The 21613-nt window shown below is 36.3% G+C and overlaps 1 protein-coding gene across 1 annotated transcript in view; it reads left to right on the forward strand.

Moving 5' to 3' along the window:
- Positions 1-21613, forward strand: part of CRPPA (CDP-L-ribitol pyrophosphorylase A) — a 319942-nt gene that overhangs the window by 112055 nt on the left and 186274 nt on the right. Inside the window, exon 5 of the mRNA XM_068550567.1 lies at positions 3733-3778. Coding sequence (XP_068406668.1) covers positions 3733-3778 — 46 coding nt within the window. The remainder of the gene's footprint in view (positions 1-3732; positions 3779-21613) is intronic.

Consider the following 21613-nt stretch of genomic DNA (forward strand, 5'->3'; position numbering starts at 1 on the left):
GAAGAACATTAAGTGTAGTCTGATTTATGTAAGATGGTGGCCAACTGGACTTGGCTCTGAGAAGTCTCTTTAATTTACCATATTGTCAACACAGAGCAAGACAAAGCAGGTACAATAGTGTCCTGTGGAACTCACCTTGAGATAGCTGAGAGTGCTCTGGCCTAGGAGTTAAAGGCAACTATCTCTGTGGCTGTCAGTTTCAGGTTTCTCTTCCACTGAATATAAATATTTTTAAAGCTAAGTACTAAGATGCAATACTGCACAGAAGCACAGTGAAACAAAACGGCAAAAATTGAGCTAAACTAGGTGAGTAGCAGATGTGGGGCCCTGAGCGTCAGCTGCACAAAGCGTCCACACTGGTCTTCCGGTGGCCCCTGAGCTCTAAGGAGCACAGCGTGAAAACCAGTGAATCAGAGGATTGAGGCTCTTCTATCACTAGGGCTGATTTTTTTTTTTTTTAAGTAACTGTTTTCCATACTGAGGTATTATGCAAGGTCAAAGAAAACCGGCAGATCATGCTTACAGAAGAAAATCAATCTCAAAACTGATTATTAAACTTTTCATAAAATTAAAAAGAAGGAAAGGACAATCCGTATTACTGTAAAAGCTTGATAGAAAAAGGGTCATCAATTCAGAATTAAAACACTTTCAGTACTCTTCCCTTTGAAATATGGCAGCTGTTTTATTTAGAAAAACAGAAGGCTCTGTTTCAACACAGTACTTGATAAGTTTGTCAGAAATACTTTGTAGTTTATTTTCCTTAAATCAGTGTTTGTTGAGAAGTACAGTTGAGGTTTTCAATAAGGCTTTATGTAGAATATATTAATAAACATCAAAAACTTTAATCTGTGTATAGTACGTATCCACAGCCAACAAGAAAATGTAGACAAAAAGATGAATTTTAGGGGAATTCCCTGGCGGTCTAGTGGTTAGGACCCTGTGCTTTCACTGCAGAGGGCACAGTTCAAATTTTGACGTCTTTCTTGTTTATACAATTACTTATTTAATATTAGTGTAGAAAGAACCTTTAGGTAATAATTCATGTATTTTATTCATAAGACTGATTCCAGTGCAAAAATGTTGTCTTGCAAATATGCTAGAAAAATCATTTTAGTATTTGAGACCAAGTTTTTTTAATTTAAAAACCCATTGTTAAGATAGATTTATTTGGAAAAAAGAATAAAGTACTTTCACAATTATTCTATTTAAATTTGGAATGTGGTTTTATCTCTCAAAGAAAGCAGGAAGAAATAAAAAATCAGCTATGGTAATCTTCCTGTTAATTTCTGATTTGAGTTTACCTTACATAGCAGACAGTTATAGGGAAAAAAAAGCCTTTTCTCATTTATAAATTTATTTATTTATTTATTTATTTTGGCTGTGTTGGGTCTTCGTTTCTGTGCGAGGGCTTTCTCTAGTTGCGGCAAGCGGGGGCCGCTCTTCATCGCGGTGCGCGGGCCTCTCACTGTCGCGGCCTCTCTTGTTGCGGGGCACAGGCTCCAGACGCGCAGGCTCAGTAGTTGTGGCTCACGGGTCTAGTTGCTCTGCGGCATGTGAGATCTTCCCAGACCAGGGCTCGAACCCGTGTCCCCTGCATTGGCAGGCAGATTCTCAACCACTGCGGCACCAGGGAAGCCCCTTTTCTCATTTAAATTGGAAATATTGAGTGATGATTTCAGGTATCTAGTTAACTTTGGGTTTTCATGGAAACAAATGTGTTTTTTTAAATATTTAAATATTTAATATTAATATTTAATACCATGAGAGGTAGCTGTGTCCCCATTGCCTGGCCGAAGGCCAGGGGTTAGAAGGTGTTCAGAGGCATTTAAAAGAATAAGTGGATGTAACTGACATGACAGGAGGGCTCTACCACAGGTGCATGTGTGGGTTTGTGTTGTGGGAGCCCCGACTTTCCAGCCTCTTCTCTCGCCCGTGAAGCCCCCATGTGGCTCTGCTCTAGGCCTTGAGGATCTCTGCTTCCTGTCTGTCTTGAGCTCCGCAGCCTTGTCTTGTCTTTATTTGGTAGAATAAATATTTATTTATTTATGGCTGCGTTGGGTCTTCGTTGCTGTGCGTGGGCTTTTTCTCCAGTTGCCAAGAGCGGGAACTACTCTTCCTTGCGGAGCGCAGTCTTCTCATTGCAGTGGCTTCTCCTTTTGCGGAGCACAGGCTTCAGTAGTGTGGCTCGCGGACTTCGTTGCTCCGCGGCATGTGGGAACTTCCCGGACCAGGGCTCGAAACCGTGTCCCCTGCATTGGCAGGCGGATTCCCACTGGCAGGCAGAGTCCCAACCGCTGCGCTACCTTGGAAGCCCGAAACAAACGTGTTTTATTCAATTCTTATAAGAGAAATTTATCCTCTAAAATGTTGTTTCTACAGGTTGAGTTTTGCTCACTGTTTTCATTGCTCTCTTCCAGCCCTTAGAACAGGATGTACAACATGGTAGTTATTTGATAAATATTTATTGAATGAGTGAATGAGATCAATACATTCTTTAATTTGGTAAAATGCATAGTCTGAAGCTTTAAGTGTCTGTTTTCTATTTTTTCCCCCAGATAAGAGAACTGCATTTTGGATCAGTAACTATAGTACTAGTTTTGGTTCACATGTGCTTGTTTTAGACATAATTTAACAATGTCATATTTGATTTTAATAGATTGGTTGAGTGCTTGAGGAAATTTCCATCTGTCTTACAGGTTAGCTGCTACATTAGTTCTGGATTGTAAGGTATAGTTTTGGACCAGGGTTACCCGCCAGGATACAGGCATAGCAGGGAAACCTATTTTGGGTAGAAGTGCCCTGAGCCACTTAGCTGAACAAAGTTTCTGTACAAGTTTAGTTAGGATATAATCTGGAGGAAAATAGTCCAAATTATAGACATGGAAGGGTATTAATTAGTGAGTATTTCTCAAAGTGGGTTTTCAGACCATTTGCATCATAATCATCTGAACACGTGAATGATAAGCTCCTAAGACCTTATAGTACTTATTAATATATTTGATTATTTACTATGTTCCTCAGTTCTGTGATGTAGGAAAAGGGATTCTGCAGTGCCGTGCACTTGACATGTTCTGTACCTGAGCTCACTGGATGTAGTCTGGGAACTATCTGCTGTAGGACCATGCAGGGTATATTACAAGGAATAGGTTATTGCAAGGAGGCTGTATGTTCTTAAGCAAAGATCATGATTGTTCTTATATACATAGTGGTACCCTCCAGGCTCTTTCTATCAGTTATGTATTAATAAAAATCTTAAAAAGGTGAACCTTATCTGGATGTATACAGATAAACTCAATTCAGAATGAAGACCTTCAATGTGAATTGGTCTTTCAGAATTATCTCATTTCAACTGAGAATGCAATTTGGTAATTTTTTAAATATATACTTTTCCTTCTTTCCTTCTAACATAAAACCTACTATTAAACAATAATTTTAATACTTTTATTTAAATGCTACCACATTTTCTTTGATATAATACTTATATTAATAAGACTTTGGTAACCACTGCCACATAACGTCTCAATTTACTTAAAGATTTAAAAACAAATCTTCAACCATTTGTAGAAACGATATATTTTTTCTGAATAAACTGATGTTGTTATAATTTAAAAATTGTCAGTATTATGTGTTTATAGTTTCTCCAAAATCAAGAATTTCCTTGGGGGCATAATTTTATTGCTTTCACATTCCTTCCTACTCTGTTAAGTCTAATGAAGTTTATCTGTCCTCTAGGTGACCTACAAACGAGATCTGTATGCAGCTGAATCGATTATTAAGGGTATGTTTATGACTGTCAGTTCCTATGTTTCAAAAAATGTAAGCCAGTTGAGAATTTCTCATGACATTTTAAAGCCCAGAATTCTCAGAAGTATAAATGCTGTAGGCCACGGAGGTCTGTGAGTTGTTTTTTTGAAAAATAATTACATTTATTTTGTTTCCTGCTTTGAAATATCACTTATTATGATTTGTGTAACATTGGTTTTAGCTTTTATAAAGGAAACACTTTATTAATTTGAGAAACGTAGGTGACATTGACACTATTAGAAGTGAAAACTGATATTCTAATTTATAAATATATTATATTTTGTTTTTATTTATTCAGAGGACTGTCTACCCCCTCCCAACACTGCCATATCAGTACATTAGACAGCATGTTTTGCATGAGAAAAAAAATTTTCTGAAATAGAGAAATTGGGCTGAATGATTTTTAATTCCTTCTAGTTCTGACAATGACTGCAATTTTGTTTTGTAATTTTAGATATTATATATGTAATAACCCCTTTCTCATTCTTTTCATCTCTGACTCTAAGATCTCAGCTACACAGAAGTAGTTTATTTCATAATCAACAAATATTTATTACTGTGCTTGACACCGTGCTAGAAATGTAATGATGATGCACAAGGGACATTCATTCTGTACTTTTGCAACCTCCACAGTTCAAATCAGTTTCTTAACCTTGGCACTATTGGCATCTTAGGCCAGGTAATTCTTTGTTCTGGGGACTGTTTTGACAGGCAACATCCTAAAAGTTGCCTGGCCTCTACTCACTAGATGCCAGAAGCACTCTTCCCTCCCTCCCCTCCCCTGCTGTGACCATCAAATGTCTCCTGACATCACCACTGTTGTATGTATGTATACATGGTCCTAGCCAAAATCAGAGGGGTCCACCCCCAGTGCCTAAGCAAGTGTGGTGCTTTACAATCTATTTGTAATTTACTCCTTCAAAAATATGTTAAGGACAGAACGATGTACTCAGATAGCGACTGAGAAGTGACCTTGTAAATTCAGATGTTGACTGAAGTTGAAAGAAATACTGAATGGGAATTGTGAGGGCAACAGTTTTTATTTTATTTTATGGAAAGCCTATTTAACAATCAGTTGGCTTCACATTCAGAAGACTGAAATCTTTTCTTTGTTCATAACATTCTGTAATTGTAGTTTATCCTCATGTTTTTTGTCCTTCAAGAATATTGTGTTTCAGACCATTAATGTACTTTAATTTGTGTATCTGTGTATGTAAACAGATCATCTATAGCTATAAATCAAAATGTTGACATATATTTACATATGAGCCAGGCTATGTATAAACATTACTCTGGAGAAGTTGCCTAAACCATGTTGTAGTTGGCTATATTCTCAGCACAAGGAAATATAAAACTCAGTCTGGTTTCTTTATAAACTCATATCTCTGTGACCTAGGTAAAATGGAAGTGAGCCATTTTGTGAAAAGTTGGTAAGTGGTTCAAGTGAGGATGCTATGTATCTCAATACTTTGCCTATGTATTATCAAGAGCAGGCTTCTTATCATGTAAAAGCCAACAGGTTTTTTTTTTTTAAACATTTTAATTAATTTATTTATTTATTTATTTTCGGCTGTGTTGGGTCTTCGTTTCCGTGCGAGGGCTTTCTCTAGTTGCGGCGAGCGGGGGCCACTCTTCATCGCGGTGCGCGGGCCTCTCACCATCGCGGCCTCTCCTGTTGCGGAGCACAGGCTCCAGACGCGCAGGCTCAGTAGTTGTGGCTCACGGGCCTAGCCGCTCCGCGGCATGTGGGATCTTTCCGGACCGGGGCACGAACCCGTGTCGCCTGCATTGGCAGGCAGATTCTCAACCACTGCGCCACCAGGGAAGCCCCTAAAAGCCTACATTTTAAGTATAATTGCAGAGGACTTTAGTTTTGGAAATTGTTTGCAGAGAGAAATTGTTTTGTTTAGGTAACACGTTCTAGTATGCTCCTTGTCAAGTATTTAAAAAGTATTCTACTTTTATCCTTAGGGAAAGTAACCGGTCTGGATGTCAACAGCTGATTTAGAGAAGAGTCTCCTTACGTTCTTTCAGATTTGCATTTCTCATGACTTCCCAAGAGACTCTGATGTTGCTCATACCCTGTGAGGACCACTGCTGTGGTGCCTTCCTACTCTGTTTGGGTTTCTAGACCGGTAGTGTTGGGATTACCAGAGAACTTGAACGCAGAATGTCTGGCCCTGACACATGAAGTCAGAATCTGCATTTTAGCAAAAACTCTGGCTCATTAGTTTGTACATTAATTTCCAGAAGCATTCTTCTAGGCTACTCTCCAGTCTTGAATAGTTGATTTTTTTTTTCCTAAATAATATCTTTTATTGTATTTAGAGCTTCAAGTCTTTCCACGCTGTCAGTTTCAAATGTTTGTTGGCTCAACTGGGATTGCTACCTGCCTCCATGACTTGAACTAATACTGTCTCTGAGACCTCATAGTAGAAACAATTCCAGGCACAGGAAAAGGAAAACTCTTAGATTTTTAAAAATAAAATTCTAAAATAGAGTATGGTATATAGCAGGCTAACTATCTGAGCTATCTATTCACCTGTTTGCGTTTTCCATGCAAATGTTCAAAGTATTTTTCTAGGCACTTGTATGACACAGCATTTACTGGGTACTTACTTTGTGCCAGGCATTGTTTAAAGCATTTTATATAGATTATCTCTTGCTTCTCCAAGAACTCAATGATGTAAGTAGTGTGGTTGTTTCTGTATTATAGGATATTCAAGGGTCCTAAGCAAATACTAATTTAAGAAGGATAGAAAATTAATTCTTAACTATAAATTTTTCTACCTTAGTCAGTTTACCTCTTTATACAGCTGTTCTCCCTTTTTCCCTTAAGCAGAGATTGCTCAGATTCCCTTCTCTGAAATTCTTGGGCTACATGTGTTTAGGAATTTTGATTACTATGTATTTTCAGAAGCTACTGCTTGTATGTCGCACTGCTTGTACGACATGTATAATGTCGTACATTATATCACATTACCAGTGGGATTTGGGACCTTACCACATAATGAAACTTACAGTACATGAATATTTATGCTCAGTATTTGGAATGACTATAAAGCCCCTAGCCAGTTCAAGTTTAGGACTCATTTTGCCATCATATGTATATTTTTAATATCTTTATTGGAGTATAATTGCTTTACAATGGTGTGTTAGTTTCTGCTTTATAACAAAGTGAATCAGCTATACATATACATACATCCCCATATCTCTTCCCTCTTGCGTCTCCCTCCCTCCCACCCTCCCTACCCCACCGCTCTAGGTGGTCACAAAGCACCGAGCTGATCTCCCTGTGCTATGCGTTTGCCATCAAATTTATATATGAAAACAATTTTTAAAAAGTTTAAGAACTTTTTGGATTTCAGCATTGACTGTAACTTGGTGTGACCCTCTTTTAGATTTGATTCAGTGAAGGTGGAAAGAATGTCTGTTCTTTTTTCTCTCCTCTGACATTGAGTTGAACCAAATTTATTGGTATTTTTTCTTTAGAATGTAAGGAACATAAATTATGGGAGTAGATGGCCTTTTCCTCCCACCTTACCTCTCTGCCTGCTTCCAGCACATGCATATTGAGCTCCAGTATATATATCTATCTTTTTTCTTTTTTAAAATAGAGATGATATAATATTTGAATGTATGCACTTTTGTCAAGGTTTAGAACCAGGACTTGGAGCACATGGCACTCATGCCAGGTACTTTATATGTTATTTCATTTGTTCTGTATAATGCTCTTAACATAGATATTACTGCTCCTAATTTTGCAAGTGGGAAAACTGAAACTTAGTGAGATTAAGTACTTTCCTCTAGGTCACATAGTAAGAACAGGATCCACAATTTAATCCCCTTCTCCCTTCACCTTAAGCCTGACTCAATTCTGGGACGTGGCCACTTTGTACTTCTGAGTCATGTCCCTACTCACATTGACCACTAAAGTGGATATTGGAGTCAATCTCTCTCTTTGGTGGGTACAGCAAATGGCTTGTAAAATCTAGCCTGCCCAGTTCAGGTTCTCTTGGGTTAAAACCGTGTCTTCAGCTGGGAAGAATGATCACACAATTGATGCTGAAGATGTTATCTCCTAGTGCTGTGCTAAGCACACAGTAGTATTCTAGAGAGTGTGGGAGTGTGGGAAAAGCAGATAATATTGAAACAGCAGATTTCTAGACAAGACTAGAGAAAGAATAAATATTAAAATTCGAAATCAGAATAATAGTTTCAAAATGATGGTTTGGGTACTGTTTCTTTCATTTTTAAATTCTGGTAGTTTAACATTCATCACTGAGTCATAACAGTTTTTCCTCTTCTAGAATGGAACTTTTTTTCTCTGTGATATGAGTGCTTAGTATTCTGTAAGTTGTCTTTCCTGTGCTGCTTTTTTTACTTAAATACCAATTATTGCTGGTCAACGTATTATATTCTGATGTAACTATTTTCTTGTTTACTAAGTGTTTTTCAAACTCTATAAAATATGTCTAAGATAAATGTCAAAACTTGTAAGAGCATTTCGTATTCCCAGATTGACTTGTCACTGGAACAGCATGTATATTTTGGTCCTTCTTAATTTATGTTCAAGTCCATCTCTTCAGTATGGGAATTTTGATGTAACTAACTTCAGGCAAGCTTTTGATGCTCAAATCCTCAAATTATGGTTTATAGCAAGTCTCAAAATTTGACTTTTATTTTATGTTGTTAGATAAGTTTTATTTTTAAGCTTAATTTATTTTACTGTCAGTATATTTACGTGGATTTCCATTTATAGTGAACTGTTCAATAATAGGAAACATGTATATAAGTAGTACTCTCAGATTTCTTTTACAGTCTTTCACACACACAACTTTGAAAAATGTACAGTGAATCACAAATTTACTCTTATGTAAAACAAAGCATTTTTAATACTCCTTTTTCTGAGGTAGAGAATTAGATTCGTTCATTGTTCTTTAATGTTTAACTCTTTTAGGCTTCTGTGCGTGAAATTTAAAACATAAACTTTTCTAGGGAGTAGTGTGGTTAATTGGTGCAGCAAGACTCTGGTTTGACTGACAGGTTTGTGAAGAGCCACTTAACAAAGAGGTACTGTACTTTTGTCACATACGCTGGTTGAGCCCACCCAAGCCTGCTCTGCATGCTCAGACCTACGCAAACTATTAAAATGGTTACAGCAGTAACATACTTTATCTAGATTTACATGTACCATGCAAACAGTCCCAAACCCACACTTGATTTACTGTGCTGACCATATCATGGCAAAAGGATCAATACTGTATGCTAAAATTTTCTAAGATGGAAAGCCCCTAAGGGATTTCTAAATAAAACATTGCATTTATTTTCTACCATCATCTGTGATCACATATTTTAATATTTTAAATTTTCTGACTGGAGTGTTTTAAAAATAATTGTATTTTGTTCTCTCCTGGTTATGATTGTACAAACCTAAGTAAGCTAGTACTGTAAAAAAGCCTCATAGTGGTTTATATAAAAATGGAAAAAATAGGTTACATTGATAATCATTTCATTTTTAACTGGCTTTAGTTAATATTACTTAAAATAGTTAATATTAATGTTCATATAAAAATTCATGTCTTTCCCCAGTCATTATGTAATGTTTTCCATTTGCTAAGAACTTTATTTTAAAGGAAATTGATTTCTCGGAAATACAGTATCGCCTATTGGTTCAGAACTTTAGACTTTATTCTGAAAATAGATTTTTATTTTCAACATCATTGATACAGGTGATTTCTTTCAGTGTCAAGTATTTATGCACAGTCAAGCTGTAAATCCCCGTATGCCTGCTTTTTTATGTTTCATACAATTTTTTAAAGGAATTAAATCAGTAGGCAAGCAATTGAATTCTTTTCTGCTTATACATTGAAAGTAGCTGAATATACTTTTAAGTTGTCTCTGACTGAAAGGAATAAAATCAAATCACATGTGGATAAAACTGATTCAGTGTTCGTGAGATTTAGGAAGATTCATGGTGTTATAGTGTGTATTTTATGCATATGGAGAAACTAATGCCTTTGTTTTTTAGTGATCCTTTAATATCTTCACTTAAAATCATGGCATTTTAAGTGCATAGCCTTTTCAAATATTCTCAAATTGAAAAGATGAGAAACTTTAAATCAGTTTTCTACATCTGTGGTATGTCCTCATCAGGTTTTTCTTGCTAAATAGCCAGTGATGATGCCATTTTATTATTATTATTATTATTTTTTTTAACACTAAATAACTTTGTTTCTTTTTTTTTTTTTTTTTTAAAGATTTATTTATTGATTGATTGATTACTATGTTGGGTCTTCGTTTCTGTGCTAGGGCTTTCTCTAGTTGCGGCAAGCGGGGGCCACTCTTCATCGCGGTGCCTGGGCCTCTCACTATCGTGGCCTCTCTTGTTGCGGAGCACAGGCTCCAGACGCGCAGGCTCAGTAGTTGTGGCTCACGGGCCCAGTCGCTCCGCGGCATGTGGGATCTTCCCAGACCAGGGCTCGAACCCGTGTCCCCTGCATTAGCAGGCAGATTCTCAACCACTGCGCCACCAGGGAAGCCCGCCATTTTATTATTAACCGTGCTTTTTGGATAATGCAAAGCTAAGATTTACATGGAAACTGTAATTTTTGATGTGTCTGGCTATTGACGATGATACTTCATTTTCCAAATTTTCACATTAATACCATAACTTGTTTGTAAACACTACACTTTTTGTTCTTCACTCTCTTGAATAGTACTGCCATTGTATCTTACGTGACTCTGTATCGACATTTGCGTCAAGCTTTAATTAGTGAGAACAGGAAGGCTGCAATATGATTTAATAGCAATTTGTTTTCCTTGGACTCTTACTAGAAAAAAAAATGTAAATTAGAAAGTTAAATATTCGGGTCAAGATTAGAGAAAGTGGAGTTCACTTTTTTGTTTAACTTTATAATTTCCTTAATTTATCATTAGTGAGATGCTAATTCAAGCATAAGCAAGTAAATCTGTCATGTTCAAAAACTTCTAAGGTCACAGTGAGGTATTAAGTAACTAGCTAAATAAGACTTAATAACAGACAAAAACCAGCCAGTTAGGCTTAACTCTGATGTAGGTAGGAAAAAAACAACAAAAATGCAAACATGACACTTATGCTTTAAGTAATAATACAATACTTTTTATAAATATCCTGATGAGTCACTAGCCTTAGAAAATTGCGTTTCCTTCAAATTTACTTCTCTTAACTAAGAAAGAATATATACTTTGAAAAGAAAAAAAAAAAAAAGGTTTTGCATCGTTTTCTTGGAAAACAGTAATATCCTTACACGTAAAAACACGTGCAGGAGACAAGATGTCACATGTCTGCTGCTTATTTTCAGTTGCAAGGTAGGAAACTTCATTTGGTATTCAGTGACTCATTTAAAAATGTGGTTAAGATCTGATATAAAACATCTTAAAAAAAAATCTGCCTTCCCGATGTCCTCCAGGTAAAACATGTGCAGTTGAGAAGAAAGGCAACTTACAGAAGACCACTTTGACCTTTTTTTTTTTTTTTTTTTAATTAATTTATTTATTTATTTATGGCTGTGTTGGGTCTTCGTTTCTGTGTGAGGGCTTTCTCTAGTTGCGGCAAGTGGGGGCCACTCTTCATCGCGGTGCGTGGGCCTCTCACTATCGCGGCCTCTCTTGTTGTGGAGCACAGGCTCCAGACGCGCAGGCTCGGTAATTGTGGCTCACGGGCCTAGTTGCTTCGCGGCATGTGGGATCTTCCCAGACCAGGGCTCGAACCCGTGTCCCCTGCATTGGCAGGCAGATTCTCAACCACTGCGCCACCAGGGAAGCCCCACTTTGGCCTTTTAATGTGGGTCTGTATTTCTTTCTCAAATCTCTAGTTACTACCCCTGTTGTCCACTTGTCCTGTAGTCATGGCTTGTTGACTGCTTTTCTTTGCTTGACGGCCTGCTGCCGTGACTGTTCTAAGAGCTTCCTTTAGATCGGTGTTCAGAGAAACCTTAGGCATCTTACTACAGATGAAACTGAGATGGGGATTTCAGTGCTCAACAGTGGTGATTCTGTTTGACTCCTTTAAAATTGTTCATGTGAGACGGAAAATAGACTCTAAGATTGGCTTTTGATTCAATGAACTGAACAGGAGAATAGAAGATGACGGCCCCCACTTTGAATGGATTAGGACTTGACATCTTTTGGAAATGACTATTTCTGGATTTGATATAGTTGTTTCTTACTTACCTATGAACACAAAAATTTTGGCTCAAGAGGTCAGTATAGTGGATGAGGCCTGATGGAATTCATTGTGTTAGATGTTTCTAAGAAAATGGAAAACTGACTTTTGGATTTTTTGCCTACTTGCTTCTAGAACTAATCTAGTATTTAGGTTTACTTCTCTCTTCACCACTGTGTTTGAAAATTTTTTGTAAAATACAAACACCATCCTGAGCACTCACGTGTCCCTACTCATGATTAATTGATGGAAGCATATGTCTAGGTATTCCTTGCTCCTTGTTAATGCGTCAGTGGGTTTATCACATGGTAAAGAGGAAGCTGTGCATATTAGAGCTTTTACATATTACTGTTTTGTGAAGTTAAATGAAGATTCCAAATTGCATCTGTTTTCTAACCCTTCAAGTAAGACCGGATACTTTATGTATACCAAGAGTTCTAATATTCAAGGACAATTAGAGGAATTTCTAAAAGATGAGTGTATTATAAATTAGATTTTGACCTCATTTGTTAACTTTGAGATTATACATTATGCCTCCTATATAGGACTTTAGTTAGAATAACACTGGAATTAAACACTTAAGAAAACACATTATGTATGAATATATTTTGTTAAACTGTATATCCTAACCAAAAGTGGCTAAGTTGTAGGTTGTGAAGCACGTTAAACCAGGGGATTGAGAGCTCTGAAGGAATTCCATTGTACTTACAACTAGATTGAAACTTGGGAGAATTGCAAAAGAGTTTGGCAGATGAAACTGTGATACATTGAAAACTTGGGCATTCTGGATATCTATGCTAGGAGTGCTTTGATGCAACTCCGGGGTAGATGGTTGGAACTGTGTTAATGTTCTTCTCTGCTGCTGTCAACTCCTGGGAGAGCAGAGAGATCAGCGGAGGCAGAGGAGCGTCCTCTGTTGGAAGGACCTCCATGTCTTTTCTCCTTCTTCCACTTGGAGTTAATAGTATGTAGCTGTAGCATTGAAGGGTCCTGCACAAGAGGACAGCTGACCTTCTGAGTTGTTGTCTCTATTTTATATCCTTATGGGCTTCAGTTAATGCTTAATTGGTTTTGGTATTGAGAGTGTTGTCTTCTCTAGTATACTGTGACCTAGTGAACCAGCTGAGACTTTTATGTTACTTTCTAAGTCTCTAAGCATCTGATTTAGGCTTCTGTTGAAGAGTATTCTTAACTCTTGCCTGATTAAGTATGCAAATGAGAGACAGTGTGACTTTGCTTTTGAAGTTTAAAGGTTTAGATGGTCTCTGCTCTTTTGGCATGAGGCGGACAGCACTGTTAGATAAGCAGCTGTCAACCACAACGTGGTCTTGTTACGTGATTGGGGAGTCCTGGGAGGCAGGTAACCAGGTACTTCATTTCTACCATGTTTCATTGACTCTAAGGTGCCACTGCTTGTAAGAAGCAATATTATTTTTATACCGTTGAGAAAAGAAAAGTGCTGCCAATTAAACTACAATGTAATGTTTTATTTTCACTTAGAAACTTATAAACATATTTATTAAATGAGCTCTTTTATGTTTATTTAGGCATATATTTTTATCACACTTGCTCATATGTAAAAAGACACAGGCAGAGTTCTGGTTCTGGGTAAGACGGAGCAAGCTCACTCCACTCTGCTTCTCCTAGCGAATGAATCTATATGGACAGAATACATAGAAGAGCTGTTTGAGGCTTCAAAGTAAATAGTACAGGTGGATTAATGAGTAAGACCCAAATTTGAAGTACTCCCTAACTGGCAGTGAATCATGTCAGGCTCTGTTATGTCCTGACCTGGATCCAGTGCAGCCCTGGGTCCAATGTCCAGAAGTGGGCATTGGTGGAGTTGACAGACCTCCAAGAAAAGCCCCTTAATTCTGACCAGAGAAGCAGGAAAGGAATTTCCTAACGTTCAGAAAGTGAAGATATCTCCCCTTTTTTCTTTTCTCTGACTCAGTGCTTTAATTCCCAAGCAATCATGTGGCAATAGTGGTATTGACAATGGCATCAGTGGGGGCCCAGAGAAGCCTAAAATTCTGAGAGAAGTGAACATTCCTCTTCAATCAGAGTTGCTATGATTCTAAGAGGTGGGATGACCACTGTTGCTGTCCTTAATTTCTCCTGTTGCTTAGCTTTGGACACAGGTGCAGTCATGGGAAATGTGTGCAAAATGGGAGAAATAGGATCCCAGCTTTCTGGTAAGAGTAATGAAAAGGGATGCACTAAAGAAGTGGAATGTACAGGGAGAGGTTGGAGGTGAGAGAGGATATTACTCACAGGTACAGGATATGATCTGAGGTCAGTTAACATGCAAAGAGTCAGGAAAATCTGAACTCACATGGGAAAGGACAATTAATAGATACCCATGCTGAGATGGCACAGATGTTGGAATTTTCTGAAAAATACTTTAAAGCACTGATTATAAAAATGCTGCAACAAGTAAGGGAAAATGCTCTTGAAAGATGAAAAGTCTCAGCAAAGGCATAGAGAAAATAAAGAAGAACCAAACACAAATCTTAAAACTGAAAAAAAGAAGATAACCAAAATAAAAAAACTTATTGGGTGGGCTTAATAACAGAATGGAGATGACAGAGTGCCACTGAAGTTAAAAATATATCATTGGAAGTTTTTCGTTCTGACCTACAGAATGAAAAGAAATGGGGAAAAAAATTAACAGTACTCAGCGTCTGTGGGAACGCAGCAGGTCATCTGAATCCCGGAAGCAGAGGAAAAAAACATTTGAAGAAACTATGAATAAAAACTTCCCAAATTTGATAAAAGACATAAAACTGCAGATTCAAGAAGCTCAGGTAATTGCACCATGATAACCCCAAAGATGTCCATATCCAGATACTTACTTCATAAGCAAACTGCTGAGAACTAAGACAAAAATCCTGAAATTAACCAGAGAGAAATGATGCACTGCTTATAAAGGAACGATCAGTTGAATGACTATAAATTTCTCATTAGAAAACATGGGAACCAGAAGAAAGTAGAATACGATTTTTAAAGTGCTAAAAATGAATATTATTAACTCAGTATTCTATATCCAGCAAAAAAAAAAAAGAAAAATTACCCTTCAGGAATAAAGATAAAATAAAAACAATTTCAGGTAAAGGAAAAAAAAGATAATTTTGTTGCCAAAAGATGTACTCTAAAAGAATATCTCAACAGAGCCTTTCATACAAAGGAGATGATGCCAGAAGGAATCTAGGAACATCAGGAACTAAGCAAGAGCAACAGAATCAATAAATAGAATAGACTCACATAATTCTCTTTACATTTTTAAACTATTTATAGGTTGAAAGCAAAGGTAATATTTTCTGATGAGTTTTTCTATGTATGAGACAGCTGCAGTGTTGTAGATAACTAAGTGCAACATAAAAGCAGTAAGGTAAAGGGGCCTATAATACCATGGTTAGGTTTCTACATTTTACTTGCTGTGGTAAAATATTTCACGTAGACTCTAAAAGGTTAAATATGAATATTGAAATCCCTAGAGCAACCACTGAAAAAAACTATACAAAGAGATTCGATCAGAAACACAAGAGATAAAACCGAATACTAAAAACAAGTTTAAACCAGAAGAGAAAGGAGAGATAGAGGAACACAGAACAAAGGGAGAAAACAAAAATATAAATAATAAAATAGATGACCTAAATCCAAATATATCAGTAATTCCATTAAATGTCAGTGGTTTCTGCACACCAACTAAAAGATAAAGATTTTAGGATGGATATTAAGATTCGACCCAACTGTATGCTGCCTACAAGAGTTCACTTCCAACATAATGTTTTAAAGGTAGGTTACAAGTAAATAAAAGCAAAAGCACATACCATGTATTCACGAATCAAAAGAAAACTGGATGACTATATTAATATGAAAGTAATAAAAAAGTACCTTACATAATAAAAGGATAAATTCACCAGAAAGACATAATTCTAAATGTGTATCCATTTAACTGCAGAGCTTCAAAATATACTTAGCGTGAACTGACCAAAATGAAGGGAAAAATAGACAAATCAACAATTATAGCTGGAAACTGCAATATTTCTCTAAGTATTTGCTGGAATCAATAGAAGATCAACAAGGATATAGAAAGAGTAAAGAGTACCACCAACTAACTTGATCTAATTTACACAAAACTTTCCACCCAGCAGTAGAAGAATAAACATTCCTTTCAAGTGAACCGAGAACACTCTCCAAGACAGAATGTACCCTGGGTAATAAAACATATTAACAAACTTAGAGGAATTGAAAGCATGCAAAGTATGTTCTCTGACAATAATAGAAACAAACTAGAAATCGATAATAGGTAAAAGGAAAACCTTCAAGCGCTTGGAAAATAAACATTAAATCATCTGTGTCCAAGAGAAAGTCTCAAGATAAATTAGAGAATGTTTTGAACTTCAGTAAAATGACATCACACTTTGTAGAATGCTGCTAAAACAGTACCTAAATGCTTATATTAGAAATGAAGAAAGGTCTTGAATCAGTGATCTGAGTTGCTGTGTTAAGGAACTAGAAATAGAGGAGCAATGCAAACCCAAAGCAAGGAGTAGCAAGGAAATGATAAAGAGCAGAAATTAATGAAGTTGAAAACAAAATGTCAGAGACAAAAACCCTAAAGCTGGTTACCTGAAAGGATTAATAACACTAATAAACCTACCATGAGACTGCAAAAAGAAAGGAAGACACAACTGGAAATGTTACACAATTGTTGGTGGCAATGAAAATGGTACAGCTACACTGAAATGCTGTTGACAGTTCTTATAGTGAGAAAAACACATTTACTGTATGATCCAGCATCCCATTCCAATGCATTTACCCTAGAGAAAGGAAAACTTACTTTCACACAGGAAACTGTATGTAACTGTTTATAGCAGTTCTGTTCATAATCATCAGAAGCATGGAACAATCCACGTATCCTTCAGCGGATGAATTGGTGAACTGGTACATCTATACAATGGAATGCAACTCAAATGAAAATATATGAATTGTCCATATACAAAATAACTTAATCTCAGACGAATCATACTGAATGATCTCAAAAGGTTTGAGATCTCAACTGATCTCAAAAGGTTATGTTTTGAATGATTCCATTTATATGATTTAAAAAATTTTTAATTTTATTTTAGAGCATAGTTGAGTAACAATGTTGTGTTAGTTTCAGGTGTACAGCAGAGTGATTCAGTTATACATATACATGTATATATTCTTTTTCAAATTATTTTCCCATTTAGGTTATTACAGAATATTGAGTAGAGTTCCATGTGCTATACAGTGGGTCCTTGTTGGTTATCTGTTTTATTTTTTGTCTTTTTATTTTTTATATTTTTTTATTATTTAAATTAAAAAAAAATTATTTTATGTTGCAGTATAGTTGACTAGCAATGATATTCTTGGAGAGACAGAAATGTAGTAACAAGGAATAGATCAGAGGTTGCTTAGGCTAAGGAACTGGGGAGGTGGTGAGTACAGAAAGATGGCATGAAGGATTGAACTGCTTTGTATTATGACTGTGGTGGTCATTACACAAATCCGTAATGTTACAGTTATGGAAATGACCACCATATACACGGAAAGGTAATTTTACTGAATGTTAATAGAGGTTAGGTGTATCTTTATAAGGCCCTGATGGGCAGCAATTCTATGATGCCATCCCTATTTCAGAGAAGTTATACAGAGGAAAAATGGAAGTTTCAATCAATGAAATACAGTAATTAAGTACTGAAAGTTTGCCAGTTATTTCATTAAAAGCTACAAAAGAAGATTTCATATTCGCCCCAGAGTGATGTCATTTGCTCTTACATTCTATTATGCCTTAACGTTTGGGAAAGGGGAATGCTAGAGCCCGTGGAGAATTCTCTTTACTCCATGAACCTGTGAGACTGTCGTTTGACGTGTATTACTCCAATAAAAAAAGGTGGGGAAACTCCTGGGTAAGATGCTGAATTGGGGAAGTATCTTATCTTCTTTACTGATTCTGTCAGCATGTGGAGTGGTTGAGGGCCTTCACTCCCGGCCGGGTTGCCCGGTTTGAATCCTGGCTCCTGAGTTTACTAGCTGTATAATCCCAGGTAAGTCATTTGTATCATCATCTCTAATGAGGCCATGATGATTTTGCTGGGTAGATTTTGGTTAGAATTTAATATATGCTTATTATAACACAGAATAATAGTAATAATTAATTGTCAGTCACTCAGTGAGCAATAATCCAGTGGTTTGGCCGAGTTACTCTGGGCCTCAATTGTTTTTTACTTTAAAAAAGTAAAGGAGGCTGATATCTTCTTTTACTTTAAAGGAGGCTAATATCTTCTAACTTTATTAGTAATATTGCATTGATTCATTAGAATTTAAAGGACTCCCTAAGATATTTTGAGCTCTTAAAGCTTAGAGCCTTATAAATAAAAATACCATTGCTCTTATTTTTTCATGTTATTGGTAGTTTTCCTCTCAGTTAAATTTTAAAAAGTTTACTGATTGCTTTAATAGCATGTTACAGACCTTGTTGTATCCTTATGTGCTATACTGAAGACCTAATTTTGTCCCTTGATCATATGTAAAGGTACTTTCTGAATGAATAGAAGTACAGATGAAAAGACTGGTGTACTTTCAGGTAATTTTTTTTTTTTTATTTCGTAAAACTTTTTATTGTCAAATAACCCACAGATACCGAAATCTAAAACTAATTTGTAGCTTAAAGAATAATGCACATGTCTGCGTAACATCACCCAGATCATGAAGAGAACTTTGCCACGCACCTCAGAAGCCCTTTCCTGTATTTTGTAGTGGCTAACCAGATTTTATAGCAATCTCCTCCTCATATTTCTTTTGAACTTTATCACTCAAATGTGCATCCCTCATCACTGCAGTTTGGTTGTGATAATTTTTTTAAACAACATTTAAAATCTCAACCTACAGGTTCCTTATCCCTTTATTTTGCTTGCACTTTGTCTTTTGCTGAATTTAGGCCATGTAACTTGTAGCTTTTCTTCTCTTGAATTTTGATGGGTGCATATTTATGCATGGTACAGTTCTTTATGTTTTTCTGTCATCTACAAAGTCATAGCTGGACCTACAAGCTTGGTCAGATTTAGTTTCATCTTTTTTCTCAAGACTAGAGATGGTGTGAGTTTTTTGTTAGGAGACACCTAATGTCTGGTTACATAACTTTGTGATGATAGCAGCCATTGATACTCAATGCCTATATTGTTAAGAGGTTGTGTGGGTGGTTCAGAATCATGACATATATATTTGAATTCTATTAATTAGTTTTCAGGTATTGAGGTATTTTCATAAATAAACTTTACTCATCTACTATTTACTTACCCAATGGTACAGTTTATGTGACAAAAATAAATGCTTGATTATTTTTCTTTATCAGTTTTCAAGCGAAAGAATCATCATTCTCTAAAGTTACCAATTATTTTGTGTGTGTGTTTCATAAAGTTGAAATACTTCATAAGTTCATAATGGTACTTCCAATTCAATATTAAGTTGTATCTTATTTCCAGCACATTGAGAATCATGGTTCTCAAAGCTACAGGGAATAATAGAATTAGAATATTTTGTAAATGTTCGTTCGTTTTATTCAACAGTGCACACCCTAGGTCTCAAAGTGTAAATATTAATGCTATAAACCAATGTTATTTCCATAAAAGTTTAAACAATTTTTCCTACATATACTGTCCCCATTTACTCTCCTACTCCATTTTTTTTGTTTACACTGTATGTTTTCAGGTTGTATAGCTGTTATACACTGTCCTGTTTTAACTTTAGCTCTTATTTAGTCGCAGTTCTGCTAGTAACTCTGTTTTATGCTCTTCATCGATAATTTTGTTCACATCCCTCTAGACTTTGGTTATCCGAAGCTTGAGCTCTGGTACATTTCTTAGGAAAGTTACCTGGGAAACTGTTTACTTAATTCACGTTGATAACTGCTTGTGCTTTACACTTGAAAGTTAGTCTTGCGGAATGTAAAATCCTTGGCTCATATATTTTCCCTGGCATAACTTAAATATGTTCCTCTATTTTTCTTACGTAAAGTCCTAAAGATTATCTCATTTTTATTCCGTTATCTGTTTCTGTTCTTTTTGTCTATGTGCCCAAAGGAATGATTTTTTTTTTTTTTTTAAGTCTAGTAATTTTGCTAGAAAATGTCTTGGTATTGATTTTTATTGGTAAATATTTGCAGGTATTGATATGTGATGTACTTGTATGTGTATGGGTGTTTGTGTATAATTTTTAGTAGTCTCTTTTTTCTTTATAGATTTCTATTATGTTTATGTTAGATCATCTTTACCTAACTTTAATATTTATTACTTTATATTGAATGTTTATTTTTAAAAAATTTATTTTTACCTTTTTCTCTTAAAGTATTATTTGTTAGTTTTATACGTGTGTCACTTCTAGTATAGTCTTCATTTCTTAAATGATCTTTTCTTCTATTTTGAGCTCTTTTCTGAGTTCTGCAACCTAATTTGAGTTTTTAAAATTCCAAATCACATGGTTGTTTCATGTGTTGTTTCATTAGCTCAATGGTTTTTAGCTTGTTTTGAAATAGATTACAGTTTTGATTGGTTTGATGGGCACATCTTTCTGACATGTTTTCATTATTTTTAAAGGTGTTATTCTGCTCCTTATTGTCTTTTTGCTTATAATAATTTTGTGTGGGGTTTGGCTTTGATATTTTGCCATTATTCATTTGGATGTGAAGTTAATTTTCTTGAATTTGAAGAGGAAGACAGTTTCGACGACAGCTCAAAGATCTCCCTCTTTTGTTGCCTTCTTGTGGTGTCCACAAATGTGGAAGCACAATTCTAATATTTTTCTGGCTCTGTTCTCCTATCACACTTTCAGGTGGATCTTCTCTTTCTTTTGACTTTGGCTGCATTGGGTCTTCATTGCTGCGCGCAGGCTTTCTCTACTTGTGGTGAGTGGGAGCTACTCTTCATTGTGATGTGTGGGCTTCTCATTGCGGTGGCTTCTCTTGTTGCAGAGCACGGGCTCTAGGTGCGCGGGCTTCAGTAGTTGTGGCACAGGGGCTCAGTTGCTCCACGGCATGTGGGATTTTCCCAGACCAGGGCTCGAACCCGTGTTCCTTGCATTGGCAGGCGGATTCTTAACCACTGCGCCACCAGGGGAGCCCGTGCTGTGTAATTTTGATTCCACTTCCAAGTTCTCTTTTAGTTGGACCCTACGCTGAAGGTGGTGTGTCAATTTTCACAGTATGTACACTTTTCCTTCAGACCTAACCAAGTTCTCTTGCATTAACCCCACAAAAAGTTATTTTCGTGGCTAAAACTCCTCCAGTTAGGGCTGCTCTTCTTAAATTTTCAGTGACTATCTGTTGGCAAACTTTAAGGTTCTTCTATTAACCAATCTGTCAGGCACCCTGTTTTATTGATCCCTCTACTTGTTCCCAGATAGAGTCCAGTATTTCAGGTCTTGCATCATTGTTGTTGGTTTGTTTTCATTTGGCTGCATCGTGAGGGTTATGATGAAACCTTTGTATCTAAGTTTATTGAAAATGTTGTCCATGAGTTTTTGATTTTGCTATTCAAGTTTGTTTTTATGTGGGGATTCTTAGAAATTAAAAGCTGT

This window comes from Eschrichtius robustus, chromosome 8, assembly GCF_028021215.1.
Source record: "Eschrichtius robustus isolate mEscRob2 chromosome 8, mEscRob2.pri, whole genome shotgun sequence".
Taxonomy (NCBI): domain Eukaryota; kingdom Metazoa; phylum Chordata; class Mammalia; order Artiodactyla; family Eschrichtiidae; genus Eschrichtius; species Eschrichtius robustus.